Below are 24,174 nucleotides of genomic sequence, written 5' to 3'. Positions count from 1 at the left end.
CTTGTATTAACGGGGCGAATAAAATCAGTTTCAGTGTTCACATGAGCACCTGACTGTGAGTAAGTTTTTACTCACAGTAAGCTTTAAGATTGTTGTACTGGAAAAATTGTGAAATAATGATTAACTACATTTAGGTAAAAAAAGAGTAGATAAGTACAACAACAACAAAAAAGCCATGAAAATTACTGTAATTATAGCAACATAGACTACATGTCAGCAACCTTTTGACAAATGTAGTGAAATATTTGTGTGCCTGACCACAATGATGATGACTTTACTATTAATTAATAAGAATAGTAGATTTTCTGACAAGCACCATAAATTCATTTAACAGTAAAAAGCGTGTTTAATTGCAGAATATATATTGACAGTACAGTACAGCAATAAAAACACTGCCATATTCTTCTTCTATTTTACATGACTTACACAGCTGCTGCTCAGCTTTATGAAACAAAACAGTAATACGGTACTTGTACAGTAACGATGAGAAACACAACATACAGACAGACCCATCACTTTCTGAAGACAGGTGGCTGTGTTAATAAAGAAATGCACAACATCATAATAATCATAAGAGCAAGAACAAAGAAAGAGCATTTGATCCCTATAGTATTGATGGCTTTATTACAGGGTCTACGGGGACTAACTGGGCTGAAGCAACTGGTCAAACGGGGAGCAGTAACAGCCACAGAGCCCACACACAAGGATGCAAACAAATAAAATAAAATAAAAAATACAAAAACTAAGAATAAAACAAAAAAAACATGGATTACTTTGTACGTATGCAATACATACATGACACGAAATAATTTGACACTGTCCACAGTCACTCATTACTTGTCAACTGGCCTTCAATCACCATGTTACGTGCTGTTTTTTAAGTGTGCCTTTGTTCACATATTACATAAAAGCTTTTGCATTTCACTACAAAACTTCAGTTTCTACAAACAGGCACAAGCTGCTTCTTAGCAGCTGTTCTCCTCCAGCAACTACCGCAGGATCCTTGGAGCCGATCGGTCATCAGTCACCGTCTTGCGGAGCTTGACCCCCCGGCGTATTGACACCAGCACGTCTACATCCTCCTGAGATGCAGAGAATGGCTCTTTGGGTACACATGGAGCTGGATCCCCGGGCAGTGAGCTGGGGAAGGGGAAATGACCCTCACCAAGGGCGTGGGCACTGGCTGCCAGCTCTCCTATCTTTTCTACCAGGCTGTGGCGGTTGGCAGCGAGCAGAGGGTCCTCCTCAGCATTGTGAGCAGCCATGCAAGGGGCCTGCTGGGCATAAACCGTCCTGTCCCCTCCTCCTCCTCCTCCTCCTCCTCCTCCACAGCCCCAAGCTGTTTCAGGGAGGCTCATCCGCTTTGGAGAAGCCCTCATGTAGTCAGCAACAGATGGGTCATCACCATACAAAAACTCCTCGCTGCCTGCATGATGAGGGGATGGGTTGGCATACCCCGGAGAGTCTGGTACTGTGGGGGTCTTAACTGGCACAATGGGGGGCCGGATGGGAATGGGGCCAGATGTGGATGGCGTGCGCCTCACACTAGTTTTGGAGGATGGAGTCCGGCGAATAGTAGCCGTCCCAGAGGCGATGGCTCCAGAGCCACTTCCCCCTACATTATTGGAACTTCCCTGCAGGGTCTTACCTGCAGGCAGACCTGCAGTGCTAGCAGGTCTCTTGGTTTGAATCATTCGGCGGTAGCTCTGAGCAATGTTACTATGGCGTGGGATGGTGGAGGACTTGTCAAAATCTGTCTGCCCTTCATTGTCAGCGTCCCCATTGAGAGAGTAGCACTCATAATCTGAGCCTAGAAGTGACAGTGAGTCATGAATATCTATTTTGTTTTATACTAAAAGCTAAAAATACTCACAACAATGCATTGAATTCATTTTGAACCTTGTTTTTACATAACAATTTACTGGACTCACTTTGACAATAAAGGCAAAAGTGCAGTACTTTTAAAATAAGTGCAGATTCCAGTGAAAATTAAATGGAAAATTAACACCAAAATACATACATTCTGTGCAATATGTGCATGCCTCATTCTAAAGGAATAGTTACCTTGTGAGGGTATTGTATCTTCAGAGCAGGAGGGGGTGTTTGTCTGGGTACTGTAGCCACTCGAGTATTGCAAAGAGTCCCTGCTGCTTTTCTGGTGCTCCATACTCAAGCCTCTGGTCAGAACCATAGCTAGAGTGCAGGCTGCTGGAGAGATGGGCTCACCATGCTGAAGCACACACATTTATAAAGCAGGTAGGAAGTGCATAAAGATTAGCACATATTTGCATATGCAGTTCAACATGCTACAGTCCCTAATGCATACAAATTTATAAACTGACCCTACCTTGGCTGCAGTGTTTCCTGGGCCAATTCTGGCTCTGTGAGGATCATCTGGTTGTATCCCAGAATGCCCCTGTGGACTGGGTGGAGCCTCCAGTTCTCTCATCTTATCCATAGATCCCCTCCTACGCTGCAGAGTACTGGCCAATGATGGCTCACAGGAACTCAATTTGGCCCAGTCCTGCAGCAGCAGAAGTAACAATGAGACTGAGACTTTTCCAACAGAGCATCTCCAGCATTTGCCATCCAACAGTCATACAATCATATAAACAAGGAAGCTGCTGATTTGCCATGTGAACTGGTCACAGGCAGAGTAAGATATGGGCAGACTAGAGTAGGCTGTGTCAGTGTTGAGAGGAAAGATTGCAAAGCTAAGCTTAATAAGCAAAAGCAAAATTGTGAGGTTAATGTTTATGCTGATTAATGTGCACAAAAGCAATAAAACACAAAAAGCAAAGAAGCAACAAAGTTTAAACAGAGAAAAAAACAAATTGCAAATGAAAACAAACCTTCCAGCTAGGAACCTTTGATGTGGGTGAGGAAGTTTTGGATCCAGTGTGGTGGTTAAATGTGGGGGACGCAGGAAGTATGACAGAAAGAGGCCTGATGATGCCAGTGTGTGAGAAAGCAGGGCGGAAGGTACCGAAGGATGAGCATGAGCCAAACTGCAGGATGGACAGACAAGTCTGAGTCAGAGTGCTCAACATCCACGAACAGTCCACGTCAAACCGCACTGCGGCTGTCAAGTAGAGCTCACAGGGCTCTTTAAACTATAGATAGTAATGAGTCAATGGCCCTGCACATTGTCTGTGGTTGTGTCTGAATGTGAGTGTGCGTGTGTGAGTGTGCGTGTGTTTGTCTGTGTAATAAAGCAAGAAGACTGGTGAGACACATGAAGTACTAACCGCTGTTGGAGAATTGCACTCGCTCACAGACTGGCAGGTTTCTGAAGCCTCAGAGGAGGCTGAGCTTGTTGATTTCTGGGGAAGGGAAAATGTAGTAAAGACAGTGAAGGGGAAGAGGAAATTGGGGGTGGGGCACATAGGTAGGTGTTAGAGATGAGAGATGCATAGAAAGAGGGTCAGAGTTGGAGAAGAGTGTTGATGAGCTTTAGAAAGTGGGCGGTATTTTCGTCTCTGAGGGGATCTATAGACCACAGTCTAGATCGAAAATAAGCCACCCTGTAAGATCATTTATTCAGAAAAAGAACATTGCATCAGTTGGTGTGCTGCTGTACTCTGCAATCCGTTGAGGAGGAGTGGGAGTCTGAATAACTTTATCCAACCAGTGGGGTAAGACATCAACATTTGCAAATGCTAAAGCTCTATTGCAGCGAGGAGGCATTTGACAGTCAACTTCCTAATGAGGCTATGGGTTTGTGTCATAAATAAATAACAAACATAATAACAAAATAAACAAATATATATCCCAATCCAGAGTGAAGATACCAGATGTAAATGGACTGTTAAAAAGAGAATTGTTGCAGAGAAAGTAATATTGTTGCTGTGCCCTTCTTGCCCTGCAGCAGGAAACCCTGAAGCTTCCAAGTAAGCTTTTGTTCCCTTATTTCCTCCTGATCAAAGAAGAAAACTTTAGTATTGCGGATCGGACTGCTACCTGGCTGGCGATGTCAGAGGGCATGGGCGACGGAGGCTTAGAATAGGTGTTGGCGTCCTGGGAGACGAAGCCTGAGTCATGGGAGGAGACGCTGCTGAGCCGATGGGCTCCTGCAGAGGGCATCTGGAGGAGACTGTTGACAGGATATAACATCAGTACAGAACAAAACTCAACATACAATATGAATATAATACAGGATTTCGATCATGATTCTAGTCCAGATTTTTTTTTACCTCTTGTTTCGTTCTGAAACACGCCTTTTTGGTAGAATTAATGTGTAGGCAATGGCAAAAACAGAAAAAGCTAAATGAAAAATTGATCACAAAAGCTGTGAACATGAAGGCAGTGTTATGTGAAAATTCTAAATGATGCCATTCTCCTAATTTTAGTGCATCAAAGAGCATTAAAGAGTTCTCTCTTCTTTGATTTTTCTTTCCCTCTGAACATTAACAGCTGTCTTTTTGCATTTTGTCTCTTGCTCTGTCATTCTCACTCAACGTTGCTTCTCTTTGTCACCCACGCATTATAAAATGTGCAACTTGTGCTTCTCACCCTCACACTACACTGCTCTCCCACTCCTACTCCCCTTCTCCCTCTGGAATATCTGAAGCTATCATTTTTTTCTTAATCTCCGTCCTCTAGGAGGCAGTTTACAGAGGAATTGCAAATTGCATATGACAAACTAAACCATCCTAATGATTTACAACTGGACCACATCCTTAGTTCTCTCTGTGTCTTTTTTTAAGCATTCAAGTGTTTTTTTACTGTGCTATCCTGAAGACCTTTGTCTCTTGATCACATAAGTATCATTGTTGTAATGGGAAAGACCCATAGCACTAATCTTGTCACGCACATCTGTATCATGAACAGTTTTTCTACTAGCAAAAACAAAAACTGAGAAATGTACAACAGTCAAGGTTTTTTCTCTAAGATTAAAAAAAAGCTGACATTTAGGAGAGCTTTTCAGACTAACCTTATTTCATACTGCAAACTATACATTTACAACCTGAAGCTTTAAGCCTAAAGCTGTCTCTTCACTTTCAGACTGTGGTGCTTCATCGCTTTGGACCTAAACTGGCTGTAAGAAGCTTGTGAGCTGTAAATCGGCCAGGAGCAAGAGCTAAGAAGCTAGCAAGATATCCTACGTACTGCATGTTGAGTGACCTATTCATACAGCCTTTAATATTTGATTCCTTTGCTACTGTATGAATAAGTGGGTTAATATTAAGAAAAGTAATATATGTTCAAAACAGATTCAGTATGAATGCAATCCACTCAATACCACACAATACAGATCACATCCTCTTATACAGTATTTACTCACTGCCCAACATTGCCCAACACACAAATTTGAAGAAACTAAACAGAAAAAAAAAGCAAAAACATATATGTGTGTATAGATAGCTATGTACCTGCACATACTGCTCTTCCTGGAGCCGGTGCTGCTAGGGGAGGAGGGAGGTGTCTGGTAGGACCAGCTGTAATCTGAGCCTTTCAGGTCTCGAATAACCTTTGACAACACGAATGAAAAGTACTTACAAAAGCATACATCATAAGAAATTATCTCTAATAAACATTGCTAAACCTCCACACAAGCGTTAGACATTATGTGTCAAACACTGGCAGTGACATACACGATATAATCTATTTTATTATTTTATTTTGTTATTAGCAAAGGTTACTAAAACAGGGGCAGTGTATTCTTTTAATATTTTTTAAGGCTTTAATAAAAGTTGTTGGACGTTTTGATACAAAGAAAAAAAATTAAGCATCTGTTACCTGCTCACTTGCTGGTGGCAACTTGTGTGGGTCTTCAGTCAATACAGTAAGGTCATCAACAATAGGCTGTAAGTGTGTTATCTCTCCCAGCATGGCCACCTCTACATTCTAAAGAGAGAAAAGAGAATTTATTGAAATAACCAGCTGAACTAAAAACAACAAGAGTTATCCAAGTAAAATATCTTTTTACATCAATTGCTACTTAGACTCACTTTCTACAACTCTCAGGTGTACAAAGGCTAAATGTTCCTCACCACCACAGGCTGCAGCAGGTTAATGAATGTACAGTAACGCCCTCTCTCCTCCAGGAGTGCTCTGCGCACTGCCTGCTTCTCTGTCTCCTCCATCAGCAGGTACAAATCACTGACGTCCTGCATGGCACTGTCCAACTGGGGGCGCAAGTTTCCCCGGCCTGTGCAAGGCAAAACAAGGGTACAGGGATGCCACAGAAGAGGGATGACAGAGTGAGGACAGATAGAAGTGAGTAATGATAGATAAAACAGGAGGCAAGGAAGTGGAATGTCAAGATATTGGGAAATGAAGGGGGGGTGGTGATTCATTATGGAAGAAGAGTGTACACAGTCCAGGGTGGAGAGAAAGTAAAAATGACAGATGATTAGAACACAAAATGATAAACTGCTTGTATACTACAGGTCAATGCACTGGCAAACACTAAACTCAAATGATTCATGTTCATGGGAATGACAAGACACTAAAGCATGTCATCAATCACGTTGCTGCACAGCAGCTTGGAGGTTCTGAAATGCGTGTGATTACAAAAACACTACTGTACAGAATATCACAGGTCAATCAAGACTGCATACCACAGTGACACTAGCTGATAAATGAAAGAAGGCAAAAGAATGAAAGGATTAAATGAGATGTCAAACTGTTGCTTGATTATGATAAGACACACACGCACACAAAAACTGCCAGTAAACCATTTCACAACAGTCTACATTATATTCAATTCTAGCATTTTTGTTTAGCATCGCCACAAGCAATCTTTATTGTAATTTATAATACAGTGTAAACGAATTTACAGTTTTAAATGATCGGGATCATATGAAGCTTTGTGTAAATTTTACATTGCATGTTGCTACATTTAAGGTCATGCCCATGCTACAGCACTCTGTTGACTATAGCAGACAGCACATTTTATACGTGGCTAGTTTTAACTGTTAAAAGGTATCTACAGATAGCCCATGTGCATTTAATACAGCAATTATGATCCATTAAGATACTATAGTAGAGCCATAAAATAAAGAAGTTAAGATCTCTGAAAGAACATGTAGCTGTCATTATGGAGAGAACTGTCTGCTGACAGCAAAGAAATTGAAACTTAAATTAAATTACATTAAAATACTATATTTTTAAAAAGTTGAATTTAGTTGGTAAGCTATCTAGCTTACAAAAATGAATGGTTGGTATTAATCTTGTCATGTTACTTTATTTGAGAATAAGAATATTTTGTAAAGATGTCAGCAGGTTTTTGAGCGGCAGTTTGTTGTAAAGATGAAAATATCAAGTGATGTTTTCATTCAGTACAAAACACACCAGACATACCTAGAATTTCTACAGCTAGAGGAAATAGCCAGAAAGAAATAGAGGAAGGGTTGCACAAACAGGCAGGGAGGAGGAGACACAGAAAAACAGGCAGTGTTAGCTACATTAAATCAGGCACATTGCATGTTTCTGACGAGCCTGTACCACTGGTGTAAGTTCTGTATGTAAACAAGAGTTTGATTACAACCAGCAGTAGGGGCTTATGCAACCACAGCCAGTAAAAACGACAATTTCTTTTCATTTATAAGGTATAGCTGACAAACCACCCACAGCAGGACAAGAGCCTCTGAAAGTGTGCCAGGCATCCGGATTTTACTAGATTTGTCACTTCCAGCTCTACACTCTAGATGGCACTACTTAACATGAACCACTATTATAGGCCATGGGCTTGCAGCAAAGCAGACTTCATTAGTATCAGGCTAAAAAGTTCTCAGTTCTTAAGAGATTTCCTCACCTTTTCTTGCTTTTTTCTGGAGTTTTATGGTATCTAAAGACTTCCTTTTTATTTCCTGACGAGACCGCTTGTATTCTGTGGAGAACAAGTCCAAGGCAAAAACCTATCAATTTCAGTCCAATACACAGTCCATATATTATTAGTTTTTCCTGGATGTTCACCTTTGGCATGGTCTTTGTCCAGCTGGTAAGCCGTCTTCTTCCATTCCTCCATTTTGTCCTGAAGTGGCGTAACTAGGCCTTCCATAAGAACACTAGAGTGAAAAGACCCAACATGTGGGGAGACAGTGAGTGAACAAGGTGCAAAACAAACACCTTTATTGCAGAACACACACACACACACACACACACACACAGACACACAGCAGAAGAGCAGCAGATGGGCAGAAAGGTCAAACGTGATGTGAGGGAACTTGTAAACACAATAATCTTGTCAAAGCAGGAGAAAGGAGAAAATTGCAGTGGAGGGGAAAATACAAAAAGCACAGGAGACACTTACTTGGTGAAGTGGCGTAATTTTGTCTCAATGCTGCGATGACGCATACACATCCTTGTCAGAGCTGAGCCAATGTCCCTGGTGGCACCTAGTAAAGACAATGTGAAAAGCAAACAAAATGTTACCTACGATGTAAGAGCCATTAAAAATCAGAGACATGTCTGTTGGCCTATGGTTTTTAACCTAAATATGGTTTACGAGCATGAGACACATCAGGGGAGGATTTTGAAAGGTCTAATTCTCTCCTGTCAGATTCTCAGGTTTCTCTGCACAGGTGTTTTCAGCTACAGCCACTAGGGGGACAAGTGCTGATTGTAAAATTGTCACATATGTTCACGGGAAGCAACTTGACATAGTGCTTGAAAACTAAAAGCCTACACTCCTTCATAACCTCTTTTCAAAACATGTTTTTTTTTCCTTTGACGCATGCTTGCACAATTGTCATTACAGTGTAAATAACAGCTTGTGGGAATTGGTTACTGTACTTTTCCTCTCTGCTCAAGTGTAATTAAATGGGGTCTTAAGCCCCTAAAGCCAAGGCTGGCCCACTGTCTCACTGATGGTTCACAGGCCCATGTAATATGTGGAAGCGCTGATCCTGTTGTAATCTGGGCCACATAGGGCTAATCTGAGGGTCTTCAAATACACACACACACACACACAAACACACACAGAGGGCATCTCTGAGCTGCAGACAGGCCACATAGAGTCACATGTGAAACTGCAACTGTACATGAATCATTTTTGGAATGAGCACACACAGGTTTTTGTGTGCGGTGTGACAGGTGGTGTGATTTACCAAACCCCCACCCTTCTCGAAGCTCTCACCCCCTCTATCCTGGAGGGAAAAGGAGGGAACCCAGTAAGGGGATATCCCTCTATTCTTCCCTGCCTGCTCTGCCTTTCCTGTTCTCTCTGTGTCCACCATTCATACATGGTGAACAAGGAGAGAGAAAGAGAAACTGGTTCTAGCCTGTACTGCAAAAACAAGCAGAAAGAAGGTGTGATGTGCTGAATAAAACAAACAAACAAAAAAATATGACTAATGTGACAGGTCTGAAATCAGATGTGTAAAGAGGGCTCCAGAGGGTTGTCCGGTGAGAATTGTGCCCCTTTCCAGATATTACATAAAGAAATTAGGTTACTGTCTCCAGTGAATATCACATCACATTGTTAGAAAAAGACCATTTCACTCCATCTCTTGACTGTCAAATGTCACAGAAGTTCAAAGACACTAAGCAACAGAACTGGACTCCTAACAGGACCTGTTCATCAACCAGATGTAGTATGACTTGAGTTCTGAGTCTACATTTTCTAGTACTAAGAGGGAGGGAGGATTAGAGGTGAAATATCATCTAGCTGTACCACATACAAGCATTTAACAGCAGCAGGATGTGAGTGTGGAACCTATATCTTGAGGTGTTGCTATTGCAAAATATGTGTCCCTCTTCAAAAAGATTAGCGTTGAGTATCTGTCCTATAAGTGTCTCTATGACACTGGTTTAGTGCTTCATAAAAGTCAAGAGCAAACGGCACTGAGGAAGTACATATGTGCACACAGGACATGTTATTGCTCCAGGTTATTGCTCCAGTTAAAAGCATTAGAGGAAGCGTTCTCTACATTACAGCTCTTGCAGGGAAAACATGCAGGATGGAAGGCTGGAAGACTGGATGGAAGACTGAAGGAGGGTGTAATGTGGGGTCTTTTATCAAAAAAAAACAGGCTTTCCCAATGTCACTGTCAGCCAATGAGAGTCCCCAACCCCCACTCTTCTGTCCCATCCCCACCTGCCAAAATCCCTTCCTCTCCCCTCCTTTTCCCTCCCGTCTCCTCCTTGTCCCTCCTGGTGAGGGATCAGCTGAAAGCTACATCCTGGGGAGGTCCAGAGGCTTCCTGCTCATGTCCATGAGTTCTGCTGGCCTCTGGCCTTGACCGGATGGACAGGGACAGGGTGAGTCACTCCCAGCACCCTGCATGCACACAGGCGTGTGACTGAAAGTAGCCAACTAGAAAGACTCAAAGGTCTTCCAAAATGTACATATTTCTTAGATCACTCCTCTATTGCAGTTCCTGAGGTTTCTTCCTCTTTTCTCACCCCTAAAAGTTGCTCCTTTACATTGTTGTTTTGTGGGTGCTTTTCGTTATCCAAGCTCTTTAGGGCAATTTTTACAATGAATCAATTTTATACATTTTATTTTGGGTTATATAAATAGGATTTGCTTCATATCTAAATCCAATATTATTCGATTATGTGTTAGCTTGGAAGCAATCTAAAAGTGTATAACTGCTTAACCGGAAAACTTATTATTAAGCAGACCTGGACCTCTGGGATTTAGGGGGAGCACTTATAGTAGACACCCACACATGCATTAATTAAGCAAAACACAGACAAGGATGGAAGTGAGCAGTTATGCAACCCAGTCATAAATCCTAAAAGATGGAGCAAACAACTGGGAGCAACTCAACAGTGTAGCAATGTGTGGTTCACCTGGCACCTGGTTCAGTATATAACCAAGCACAAAGGAAAAAGCCACACTGTCTGCTATGTTGAAAAGTTGTTTGTTGGTAGGAAGGACAAGCCCCCAGCTGTTAAGTTGTGTTGGGAACCTTAAGCTCCAAAATCCAAGACCAGCATAATGTGTTTAAAGCATTTAGTGAGTGGTTCAGTCCAGAGCTCTGGTTCTGATTAACTCGACTGATTCCTCAGGGTAAGGAGGAGAGTTTTAATAGGGCTGCTTTATAAAGGGCTCCTGCCAGGAGCCTGCCTCCTAGCTCCTGGCAGGAGCCCTCATTCCCCAATGTTTTCAACGTGAGAGCTTAGCTTAACTATCTCGTTCTTTCAGCATTTAAACCCTTCACCTTAGCTAAAGTTTCATTTGCACTCACGACTACTGAGCTGGAGCAATATTCTGCTGCAGTTAAACTCAAGCGGTATTCGACTCCTCACACGTTGAGGGAGCCCTATCCCTTTCTCTGCTTTCTCAGTCGGTGAAGCATATTTACAGGGGTAAAGAACAGTGAGGTACAGAACATCCTCACGGTCACACTTCCAGAAATATGAAATGCCTTTTACTTGTTAAGCTCTCATACAGCCACTGTTGGTCAGAGTGATTCCATTTTCCTAGAGACAACAGTTATTTCTCACGTTGGCAACTTGTCCATTGAGCTGACTGCAGCTGGCACAGGTGGTAAAGGCAGAAGGTCTAACTATCACTCACCCTTTTTGAATGCTGAACTGGCAGGGACACAGCAGAGACCACTGATAGATCAAAAGTGCTGTGGAGTTATAAGGGAGGAGAGTGGAGGATGATATAGAGTACACACTGTCGAGGTGCCAGCTGTATTCAGCCAGTCAGGGGCAGAGGAAGTGTTAGCTGGCCGCTGCAGGTGCAAAAGCCACTGCCAAGATAAAAATCTCCCGAAGAACACATTCATGTAATACTTTCTAGCATGATAAGCTCTTATTCTGAATTTGTCAGCTTCACTGGGCCTGTTTAGTAAAGCAAATATGCAGCCGAGATTTCTGAATTCAAAACCTGATGAAACATAGTTTACTCACATTATCAAAAACTCACTTCAAAGCACAGCTAGAGCTCTGGCAGTGGAGCTCAGTGGGAGCAATGTGCAATATACATAAAGCAGCATCTCCTTTCTTCTGCTGCATGGGAAGCAATAGCCTCTGATGGAGAGAAGAGGGTTAAAACTGCCACAGGTGGACATTGATTGTGGAACAAGAGCACCGTGCTACATGCCTGCAGCCAGAGAGAAACAGATCTAACTGAAGTTCCACAAATTGTAGATGACAGACACACAGTGTATAACTCCTTTGAAGAGCTCTCCAGAATCGTTCTAATTTAAAATAAGTATTTCGCAAGTATTTTGAAGGGACAAAAATGTTATATTAACATTTACAAATATTAACATAAAGCTTAGTCTTTAAGCTATAAGCTATAAGCTATATTTCTAGAGTAAAAATTAAAAGAGAATTCAGAGCCTTTGTGTCGCTTCCTTACATGTGGAATGCCTCTTCTTACCAAAAACAACACTAATGAAAGGCAGAGGAAACAGCCTTGAGATCAATTGTTTTAGTCACACACACTCATCTCATTGTTGTCTGGCCACACAGTACACACAGCATGTTTCACCTCTGGATCAGAAACATTCACAGATGCAGACAGACCCCATCCTCATGTGGCGTAAACATGTTCTGGAGTTCATTAAGATGAGAGTCAAGGAGCAGGAGGAGAGCAAGGAGGAAGCGATATTTTTCTGCTGGTGGGGCTTCCTGTAGAGGGACATAAATTCTGCTAAAAATAGAAAATGTACTGCACTGAGTAGTAGACATGTACTGCATCATGCAATTAATAGAAAGAACATGACCTTCTTTCTATCAATCACTGTTCCACCTTAACATGGAACCACAACTACATTTATTTGGAAATTAAACTCTTTTTAGTTTGATGTTTTCCATACCAATATTTAAAGCATTTTGGCCTCAATTCACTTGAAAAGTTGCAAATCATTTAAATAAATGTAATAGATTATGTTTAAAAACATCTCTCCAGTTGTTTCAGTCAGCCTCTGTTGATTAAACTATGCATCTATCAATTTTCATTCCCCGTTTTAAAGTCCTCCTCTACATTCCTCTATAGTGTGTATTTTCCCTCCCCTCTCCAGCTTCTTCAAGGCCAGCTTAGTCTTCAGGATATAGCGGAACACAGTGTTCTTCTCAAGTCTCATGTTTGTCTACTTAGTTTGGTATTTGCCCTCAGAATGTAAGTGACGCAGAGCCAGAAGATTGGTTTTCACTGCCATTAGTATTCCCCCCTCTTTCATCTGTTCTTCACATCATTGTTCCAGTCACTTTACCCTTTACTTTTTGGAAGTAGTACTTTTAATACATCCCCAATTCAAAAAAAGTTGGGACGATGTGTAAAACTTAAATATAAACGGAATGCAATGATTTCCAAATCTCACAAACCCATATTTTATTCACAGTAGAACATAAACAACATATCAGATGTTGAAACTGAGACATTTTACCACTTCATGTTCATTTTGAATTTGATGTCAGCAACACATCTCAAAAAAGTTGGAACAGGGCGATCTTTACCTTTGTGCAGCATCCCTTCTTCTTTTAACAGCTTTCTGTAAACCTGGGAAGTGAGGAGATCGGTTGCTGGAGTTTGGGAGAGGAATGTTATCCTATTATTTTCTGATGCATAATTCTAGCTGCTCAACAGTCCTGGGCCTTTGTTGCCGGATGTATCATTTTAAGAGGCACCAAATGTTTTCTATAGGTTAAAGGTCTGGACTGCAACCCCTATGTAATTTTCAGCCTTGATGGTGCCTTTCAAGGTGTGTAAGCTGCCCACACCATAGGCACTAATGCACCCCCATACTATCAGAGATGCAATGGCTTTTGAACTGTCTGCTGATAACAAGCTGGGTAGTCCCTCTCCTCTTTAGTGTGCAGGACACAGCATCCATGGTTTCCAAAAAGAATAGAAAGTCCCCCACATCTAGGTTTGACCTTTGGCCTTGTCCCTTGCGCACAGAGATTGAACCTCTACCCACTTTACATTAGAGAGGTTTGCCTATCTGAAATGTTCCTTCTATACCCAGTCATGTTAATGACCTGCCAATTAACCTAATTAGTTGTCAAATGTTCCTTCATTTATTTGCAGCAATTACTTTTCCAGCCTCTTGTTGCTCCTGTTCCAACTTTTCTGAGATGTGTTGCTGCTATGAAATTCAAAATGAGCTAATATTTTCCATGAAATGGTGAAATGTCTCAGTTTCAACATCTGATATGTTTTTTATGTTCTATTGTGAATAAAATATGGGTTGATGAGATTTGCAAATGATTGCATTCCGCTTTTACCTACCATTGACACATTGTGCCAACTTTTTTCAAAATGGGGTTGTAGATGGAAAACATGCATTTGCTAGATTTGAAGTTGAAGTGCACAAATTCTGAGAGTCATGTTCAATACCATCTGACAAACAAGAGGTTTTTGTCAATTCTAAACGTAACATTGTGGCTGGAGGTGATGAAATGTCCGAGGAGCCTAGACAAGAATCAGCAAAATGGCAAAGAAGACCATAAAAAAACCCACAAACATTTAATGATTTTATGACTGTATATAAAATGATTAAATGTTAAATAAGTTTCTATTATCAAAAAGAGAAAAGCCAATCATTTTTGTTCATATATATTTTTTGCACATTGAGCAACTACAAATTTCCCTTTTTTAGTTAGTTTTAGTCCCTTTTTTACAATTTCAATTAAAGTTTATTTTAAAATAATTTATCAAGAGTGAGGCTAATTGTTGCAATTAAAATATATTAAACATTTTTATTATAATTTTTGCAATTGTTCACCATTTTTTGTTACTTCTGATGATGAAGGAATATTAGTACTAGCTGAATGTGTATTATTATATTTTAGTCTGCATCCCCTTACATTGAAATGGCATATAAGCAGATGCAAACCCAAAACCTAACTTAATAATAATGTACATTCAGCTGGTACAAATGTTCTTTCATTAAATGTAAGAGGCAGATTTAACCTTCTTGACCTGGTACATAAGCACAATGCAGGCTCATCCCAGACTTGAACATGAAATGACAAGCTTGTTGTATGTCCCTGCTGGTCACATGGGCACACTCTCAGTATTTGACCTGTTTGTAAAAATAGCTGCACTGTTGAGATGGTGTGGACTGTAGAACTGTAATCCCCTGATCTGACTCTACACTAGGCCATGGCCACATCTCATCCATACGAGGCTGTCCAGATGGCGAGTAGGGATATCCGTCCCATCTGCCAACCTAGAGAAGCACAGCAGCCAAGCAGATTACGGCTTCGCTGACACACTGATCTACTAGCATAACTCCACTGTGTATGGACAATATGCGTAAGAATAAAAAGACCGTAGGACAAACTAAAGGAACTTGCAATGAGCCACTGAAACATTATGTCCATGTGTATCAGTGTGTGTACTCTGCAGGCTCTTGCTCACAGATGTAAAGAATTACAGGTTTTGTCTAAGTTTAACATAAACTCACAGTGCATTGCAATTTGGCCAGTGATTCCAGAGCGTAGATTTTCAAAGCTAGGGGTGGCTGATCAGGAAGGGAAGGCAGCCTGTGTCTGTGTGTTACAGAGTGGGGCTAAGAGGATTAGCAAAACGCCTCTGCCTAGCCTGGATACTCAGAGCTGTGGAAATCCTACTGCAATCACTACCCCCACCCAGGCACCCCCAGTAGATTTAAATCATTCTCCAAAATATACAGAGCATCTATCTCATACTCTGATGGATCATTAGCCCTGAACTACCAGCTCCATGACCCCTGTCTAATTCAACCATGTCCTAAAATGGAAAACATGAAGTCAACCTTCTATTAAAACACAGCAGCCTAGCAACAACAAAACACCAAACATGGAACCTCCAAATAAGTCTGGTACACTACATACATCACAAAACTATTTAATGTGAATGACAAAAATGCTCTAGACAGCACACCAAAAACTATTAGGTTGACCATTTTAACAACGAAACACTGCAAAGAGCTGCAGGGCCTCAAACTAAGTCCCAGGAAAGATGGGTGTTGAAACATGAGACATTTATCATTAAAAGGCTACAACTCTCTAAATACATGCATCTAATACAGACTTTGAGGTTGGGGGACCTTTATTGAACCCAGATGCAAGCCAGCAGTACACTGAGCAAGACATGCCTCCCGACATAGATCAATCAGCACAGTTTAGAGAAACATTGCTGTCGGACACAGTGCCAAAAGGCCTGGCAGCCGACTGCCCCAGCTGCTTCATAAAACACAGACGCTGACGCCACAATCATGACCATAAACTCTAAAAATGGACTACATGAACAGGACGAAGCTTGAAGACGATCGCAGACCAAGGTTGTTTGACATTCGAACAAGTGAACACAGAATGGAGTTTGTGTGAGAGGGAAAACGAGGGGATGATCCCAAATAGATAGATACAGATACAGTTGTTATGAGTATACAAGAAAAGCTGACCTCCAAACTTAGGGGCAGAAATCATGAAATTTTCTTTCATTCATTAAACGCTTTCCCAGGATCTATTAAGAAAGAGTGAATACAGAGAAATGTTGCTTTCCTTGGCAGGAAAACATGTTCAGTCTGGATACTGTGTCTAAGGGTTAAAGGGGTTAGAGGCTGAGTGTGTCAAAGGTAGATTAAAGGAAGCTGAAGAAGAATGTGATGAAACTTCCAGCTGTGCCAGCAGCTGCAGCTCGTCCCCGAACACAAGAGTGGAATGGGGGTGACAGCAATGACAGCCAACAGTTCATAGCCAAGGCCAGCCCCCTGTGGTGCAATCAGCCCTATATGGCTATGTAGACACTGAGGCAAACTTGATCGCTGCAAGAAGACAGACTTATATACTCATGGGGGAACCAAACAGAAAGACACAGAGAGAAAGACATCCAGAGGCAAAAACTGAGTTCCATTTGTCCATTATGAGAAATTATGTCTTCTCAACTTAAAAACAGAGAAAATATAACCTTGTAAAAGTACAATTCATGGCAAAACTTATGTATTGAATTGCATTGCATTAGATTTGTAGATGTACGTAATACAGTGTCCAGGGACTGTATTACACACACACACACACACACACACACACACACGAACACACACACACACACACACACACACACACACACACACACACACACACACACACACACACACACACACACACACACACACACACCCTTGGCATCCTGCTGGTAAATACAAACCATAAAAAGGCCTCACGGAAAGCAGCAAGCACCAAATGCCTACAGAGACTAAGAAAAGTACTGAAAAGTCAGCTAAATGGGAAAACAAGGTCCAGGCTATCAACGCCTACACCATGCTAGTCATCAGATACTGGCATAATAAGCTGGACAAAATAGGAGATAGAGGCCTTTGACATTAAGACAAGGAAGCTGCTTACAATACATGGAGGGTTTCAGCACAAATGCAGTATCCTGAGACTGTACAGTGATTGAAAGGAAGGAAACCAAGGACTAGGGAGCGTCAGAGCCACTATCCAGGATGAAACAACAAAGATCCATGATTACTTAGGAAGATAGCCTCATACGATGACGTGTTTAGTGAATATCTCAGGCAGAAGAAACCCAAGGAGAAAGAGAAGGAGGACCAGGAACCATCTTGAAAGAAAAAACTCCTGCACTGTATGTACCACAAGTCGGGGTACACCATGACAGGCAGGATTCCAGGTGCAGGCTGTGCAAAAATGCCCCTGAGCTTGAGAAATACTAAGGGCTCAAAGAAGAGTTAGAAAAGATGTGGAAGCTGAAGGCACAAGTGGTCCTCATGGTAACTGAAACACTGGGACTGTCACCCCCAGATCGAGAGGACTGGCTCCAGCAGATTCCAGGAACAACTTCAAAGATCTCTGGGTGCCACTGATATATGTAGCAAAATGGAAATGCATCAATTCATTGTTGAAACATTTCAGAGCATTGTGGTGAAAGACGAGCTTCCACAGAGACGGAGCACAGCTAAAAGCTAAAAGACTGTTTCCAATTTATAACCATATAAAAAAGCAGAAACAAACTTTGAGATGCGGTAACCATCAAATGCTGGATAAACATACTGCTTTATGTGTCCATCAGCTAATCAACGTTTACACTGTTTCATTAGTTCCTTTCTCATTAACTGCTCTCATACAGTCTGTAGACTGGGAAGGATGAGTTTAATCCTAAACTTAATGCCCCTGGGAGAGGAGCGTGAGTGTGAGTGGGCATTTGAGTGACACACTTACAAGGATTTTATGCATCTATAGCATCAGTTTCCTTGCAGTTCCCTTTCATCTCTCTCTGGTCCATCTATCACACAGACTTTTTCCTTACTTTTAAGAAACCTTTTTTGTGTTCCTCTTTGAAGTTGTATACCTCTGTTTTACTAAAACAGGCTGTCAGCTGTTAGCAGCTAGCAGGTTGACCCTAATCTACCTTACTTCATCTTGCACTGCTCATGTACATCCCAATTAAGAATCATAGCAGAAAACTGTGCATCACTGCTGATGAAATGCCTCTTTAGTTACTTCATCCAACAGTAAGTGGTCAGTCTCTAGGCTGGTACCTGTTTAAAAGCATGACCTAATATGACCTGTAAGGTCAGGTGGCTGGCTACCATCTGTCATTCTTCGAATATCTGTGGTGAATGCTTTGTTACAACTGCACCCGTTCGCAGGGGTTTTTTGACCTACATACTGCTCTCGACGATCAACTCCTAAGAAATCTGTGTTAATCAGCTGCCACCCTGCTCAGCCAGTCTGCTGCTGCTAGCTGGGCGACAAAGCAGGATCAGGAGGCCTCATTAAGTCCGAAGAAACAATAAGCTCAGATTTTCACTTTTCTGAGCCACCTCCTCCCACAGCTTCTCCCACATTATCCATTATAGGGTGGCAGAAACATATCCTGGAGTTGGCACACTGCCTATCTACTTATTGCTTCTGTCTTACACCAAGTGTAGCTTGGACAACATGGTTTAGAAGCAACTAGAAAAATGTGTGAATTTGAAACAATAACTGTTTTAGTGAACACTGTAGCACCATTCAAAGTACAGAGAATGATGGATTTTTAAGTAAGGGAGGGTCAGGAGGACAATCAGTGTGCAACACCTCATGATGGAAATAGATTGTTTGGCTAAAAGCATTGACTGAAAACCATCCTTCTTACCTCTAGAGTTGGTAGCCATATCTGCAACCTTCTGAAAGGCATCTAAGAAGGCCACTGCTGCCAGAATTGTGGTCCTGTAAATACATGGGCACACATTATAGGTCCACGGCTGCATTAGAGAGTCTGACAATACTGCATAAGAATGTTTTTTCTCTAGGTTGATCATTCAACTACTTCTCACCTGAGTTGAGAGTGCAGTTTTGTGGCCTTGGCACTGAAGTCTTCCCACACAGGGTAAGAGCTCTGATAAGAGAAGGGAATATAAATTAGGTGAATCAATATCCCACCAAGCAGATTCAAGTGCACATACTGTCAAACAATCACATTGTATGCATACAGATCTGAGAATGCATAAAGTTCCCTGCAACAGGATCTGGAGAGCTTGATAAAAATTCAATATCACCTTTATTCACTGTAAATGCATTGTCTCCCTCTAATACACTGATCAGATACTAAGTGAACTAAGGCTGATAAGGCTGCAATAACTCTAAAAGCTTGTCTTAAAATCCTTAGGTTAGACATAGGTTTGTGTACATGCTCCATGCTCTGACTTGTCTCTGAAAAGGTTAGCATGATTTCATGTTATTACTGTCCTTGAACAGCCATCACTCTCTTCACTCATTCTTTGCACTGAGCTGGTATGTGGTTTTACATGTTGGCTTGTCTGTGCATGTGTATGCATGATTAGCAAAAGGTATCACGATTGTTTAAGTGCATGGGGCAAGTAGCATAGCCAGTCTTTTAAAAATCTGGACTGCATTTACCCCACGATCACCACACACTGCCTTGAGCTGTAGGAGTTGCATCCAAACATAACACATTCAAGGCTCAATCCCATTAGAGCAAGATTTTAAGCTCTAGAGAAAGGAGAGGAAGGGCATAACCCCCAGGTGTTTCTTTGATGGAGAGGATTCCAAAGTGGCCACACAATCTGACCATATATATATATATATATATATATATATATATATATATATATATATATATATATATATATATATATATATATATATATATATCTCGAGCAATCTGGAAACAGTCACTTTTGGTATAATGGATATTCTAGGAACAACAGCCTTTACCAGCTACTCTGGGCTTTTAGAAATGATTGACCAGCATCATACCTAACCAAAATGTTTGCCTTGAAGCTCCCAGCCTTGCTTTCTGCACTTGACTCTAACAGGTGTCTAATTAGCTTGTGTGGCCTGTGACTCTCTGGGGCAACAGGGAGGCACTGCCAAGACAGCTGAGGGAGGAGGTGAAGAAGCGGGCATGGAAGTATGGGGGGGGGGGCATTTCTCTCTTCATCCACACCCAGCAGAGCCCAGGGAGCATGAGAGAAAAGAGTGAAGGGTAGAGAAAAATCTCTTCCACCTTTGCATTGTCATACACTTGAGGGTGATGTTGGTATCCTCAGAGCTTGTGGGCAGTGTTGCTCATGAGCATTTACCAAACACAGCCCTGCATCTTTCTGAGCAATAGCTGTTGCTGATTTAATTCTTGATTGCTGATGTAATTCAGATGAATCACTGTATTGCTTTTCACCCTCTACCTCCTCTTCTACCACCACCTACTCTTTTACATGATTTCTTGCTTCTAGCTACAGAAGACAGTTATATAACCAACAGGTGCTGCTTGCATTAACATATTTTGTTTGTACAGTGTGCAAGGCAGCCTAAGTTTTCTAAGTGCACTTTATGTGTAGGTAAGTGTACACTATACTGTAACATTGTTCACAGGAAAGCCATGCTGCCACAGTGTTCCTGGGGGGTAAAGCTGTTCCGGCCCAGCCAGGCGGCAGGAATGAGGTCAGATGTCTGTCTCAGACAGTGGACATAAACACTGTGCTGACTCAGGGCTTCAGTCTCATTCATCTGCACTGCTTATCAATACACAGACATTTTTCTTTTTTCAAGAGCCCATGGCTCTCTCTCTCTCTCTCTCTGACACTGGCATGAGCAGGATGAAACCAAACCAATGATGCCAATAGCTGAGAGCTGATTTCATTGGATGCTGACAAATGAGGAACCACAAATAGTCTGTCCAAAGGCACCATGGCCAGTGATCAATATAAAATCTGCTAGGTGGAAAGTGCAGTCTAATGCTTGACTTATTCACTGTGATAAACACACTGAAGCATGAGCGTTTGGAACAATGAGAAGACAGGGACCTGCCTCTAGGCCTTGATGAATACGTTCACACTTTCCATCTGTTGTCGTGAACAACAGACCACCCTGGCTCAACTTCCTTGACGTGACCCCTCCCCCAACACACAAACATGCACACTTGCATGTGTGTGATAGAAAAAGGGAGACATTCAGCAAGTTGAGATAAGTTAAATATGTTGATAGCTGGAGAACTTGTGATGCACAGAAATAATAAGCAAAACAAGTCTATTCCAGGTTCACTAAGGTCTGTGTCAAATGGGTAAAGTATATATTACCCAAGTATTGAGTTCCTGCCACAAGGCCATACATCCAGAAGCACAATCAATAACCTTTTATGCCAGCTTGTTTTCCAGGCAGTTGAGATGATGGAGCCTGTTATTTTCTTTCAGAGCACCATTCAATGTATGAAATTTAATTCAGAAAACCTTGCAAACTTGTATGGAGGAGAAACAGTTGTTTGGGTTCAAATGACATCCCAGGACATTTGTGGGGTCAGGATAAAAAAGAAAATCGTAATTATTTGCCACTTTTTATTTATATATTTTACTTCTATGGCTTTTTTTAAATAAAGCCATACTATATGATGTTGCTAAATTTTGACCATTAGACCAAACACATAAGGCCTCAACAAAATCAATCGTTTTTTTTCCCTTACCTCTACATTAAAACATATGGTAACATATTTTATGGTACGGAGATGAACTGAAAGGCTGTGTTGTTGTTGAATGAAGGGGGTGTCCTGACAGACCTGCTGCACATTATGCAAATAACACAAAGGGAAACATGTTTCATCTCAATTTCTCCTGCAGCGGTGTTTTCAGTGGAGGACCCGGTGAAAGACAAAGGCAATAAAAATATTCATCTGATTAGACAAAGCGCAACAACAAAGGTCAGATAAAACCTCACTCTACTTTATTATACGTGCGTTACCTTCATATCGTTCACGATGGCCTGGAATAAGCCGCCCAGCGCTCCACACTCCTTCTCTGCCGACTCCATTGTGTCAAAAACAAATAAAAATCTCGTGGAAAGATAGCAAAAATAAGATTTTTTGTCCAGGGTTTTCAAACACCGGCCCTGGAGATCGTTGTCTGTTTCATCCGCCCTTCGTTGTGCTATCCGACAACAACGCCGCCAGCAGCGGAGAGGATGCGAAGCCGCAAAGCCCACAGGCAGCAGCCTGCGGAACGCACAAACAAAAAGAAATGTGCTGCTCGATGGCACCGAGCGCTGCTGCTCTGTCCGCCGCCGCTACTCGCCTCTCGTACCTACGGAAGGATGATGGAGCAGGGACCGCGGGAACTAAAGTCGGGAAACATGGAGCGCACATGCACTGTGGCTCATCGTCATCACCGCGTTAAGACAAACAACCAATAGATCACAATTGAAGGGAAAAGGGCAGAAGGAGGAGGAGGAGGGGGCACCACGGGAGATGGGATCTGTCGCAGGTCTGAGAGACGAGGGGACGCACTCCGTTGTTGGCGGAGCAGATGTTTCGGAGTTGGAGTCTCCCGTAATAAGATCCATGGGAATGGGAAGGGCTGGTCAAGTGATTTGTCTTCAAAGGGGGAGGAGGGGACAATGAGAAACACTCCCTTCTTCCAAACCCATGTGAACTAAAGTGAAGTGTGACGTTAGCGTCTCCCCACTTTCTAACTTAAGTGCAAAGTAATATTTCCTAAGTGAACTAGTAAACACGTGCACCGCGTCAAAGCGAGTTTAATGTTCATGAAATAGTAGCAAATGGGCCACGATCACCGCACCTGGCAGAAGTTAACTAATCCCCCGAATAAACGAGAGAAGACAGTGAATGTTAGCTAAGTAAAATCAAAATGATATACTCTGACTTGAATAAACAGTAAAACATATACGGAAATTAGCATAAAGCTAATTTAAAGCTAAACAAATGTTAGGTTAGTTTAGCTCAGGGGAAAAGTAGCTTAGCTCTGAAGGGTGAAGTGGCCTATTCCACCTGCCAGTTCTTCAGAGGAGACACTTTATTTTAACCAGTGACTTTACATAAACTATGAGGACTAAAAATTACACTTTATGGTTTAACCAGTGGATATACTCCAAATGAATCTTTTTTTTTAATATTTCTATAAGGTGGAAACAACCTGGTAGCCTTTTGTAGTTAACTAATTTGCTGCTATGGCTATGCTAAAATGAACAGTGCATGTCTGTAAACTACAATATACTGTTAGAAATACAAACAGCACTAAACTAACATATAATGTGTGAACTGTATTTACTGACAAACTCCAACTAGTTTCTACTCTGCAGGTAAAAGGCCAGTGGTGATAGGGCCTAATTTATTATTAACATCACTCTCAAATTAGAATATATATGGCAAGAAACTGAATAGCCATATTCCATGAATTATTCCATTAGAGTAGGTATATATTATTTGGAAGCTTTGAATTAATGAATCTAACATGTTACTGTAAATTAATAAACAGTACATTTATATCAGGTTAATCGGGATTTGGCAGTCTAGCATAACCCACCACATTGAATGTGGGAGAGTTAGATGCCAATAGAGAGTTTTATCTTAACCACATAATAAACTGGTTTGTTATGAAGTGGCTATGAGGGACCTGGGTCACCCCACATCACTCCTGATAAATATGCCATCACGTTATACTCGCAGGCCACTTTATTAAGAACACCTAATAAAGGCACACCTAATAAAGTTCAGCAGCTCATTAATGCAAATATCTAATCATTTAGTCATATGGCCACAGCTCAATGCATTTAGAAATGTTGACATGGTCAAAATGATCTGATGAAGTTAAAACTGAGCATCAGAATGGGAAAGAAAGAGAATTTAAGTGACTTTGAACATGACATGGTTGTTGGTGCCAGACAGGCTGGCCTGAGTATTTCAGAAACTGCTGATAGGACCACAGTATACCCATCTTCTTATGACTACTTCCGGCAGGGAAACATGCCATGTCACAAGCTAAATTCATCATAAAGTGGTTTCTTGAACATTACAATGAGTTCACT

At 41.6% G+C, this 24,174-nt stretch overlaps 1 protein-coding gene across 6 annotated transcripts; it reads right to left on the bottom strand.

The window, feature by feature from the left end:
- Positions 1-322: 322 nt before the first annotated feature.
- On the bottom strand, positions 323-22,712 carry mtss1la (MTSS I-BAR domain containing 2a). Of its 6 annotated transcripts, XM_067500271.1 has the most exons (17): positions 22,096-22,712; positions 19,179-19,240; positions 18,998-19,071; positions 8,258-8,342; positions 7,921-8,012; positions 7,760-7,834; positions 7,306-7,320; positions 5,994-6,151; positions 5,740-5,847; positions 5,373-5,470; positions 4,194-4,217; positions 3,961-4,093; positions 3,249-3,323; positions 2,853-3,008; positions 2,348-2,524; positions 2,065-2,230; positions 323-1,810 (listed from the first exon to the last, which is right to left on the bottom strand). In XM_067500271.1, exons 1-17 carry the CDS (start codon positions 22,162-22,164, stop codon positions 990-992), a joined length of 2,388 nt encoding a protein of 795 aa, XP_067356372.1. In that variant the 5' UTR covers positions 22,165-22,712; the 3' UTR covers positions 323-989. The 6 variants fall into 6 exon arrangements, with proteins under 6 accessions (XP_067356372.1, XP_067356373.1, XP_067356376.1 ...); XM_067500272.1 differs by lacking the exon at positions 7,306-7,320; XM_067500275.1 differs by lacking the exon at positions 2,853-3,008 and having other exon boundaries at positions 22,096-22,711.
- Between the last annotated feature and the right edge of the window lie 1,462 nt (positions 22,713-24,174).

The sequence above is a fragment of the Channa argus genome, chromosome 4, assembly GCF_033026475.1.
Source record: "Channa argus isolate prfri chromosome 4, Channa argus male v1.0, whole genome shotgun sequence".
NCBI lineage: Eukaryota > Metazoa > Chordata > Actinopteri > Anabantiformes > Channidae > Channa > Channa argus.
Note: the sequence above shows the minus strand (reverse complement) of the source record. Positions and strands in the feature narration are given on the sequence as shown.

Excerpts from the sequence above, each read along its gene's own strand:
- mtss1la (XM_067500271.1), bottom strand. The coding sequence starts at position 22,164 with ATGGAGTCGGCAGAGAAGGAGTGTGGAGCGCTGGGCGGCTTATTCCAG. Across the intron at positions 5,471-5,739 it reads TGCCACCAGCAAGTGAGCAG|GTTATTCGAGACCTGAAAGG; the intron begins GTAACAGATGCT and ends GTGTTGTCAAAG. Across the intron at positions 1,811-2,064 it reads AGATACAATACCCTCACAAG|GCTCAGATTATGAGTGCTAC; the intron begins GTAACTATTCCT and ends TGTCACTTCTAG.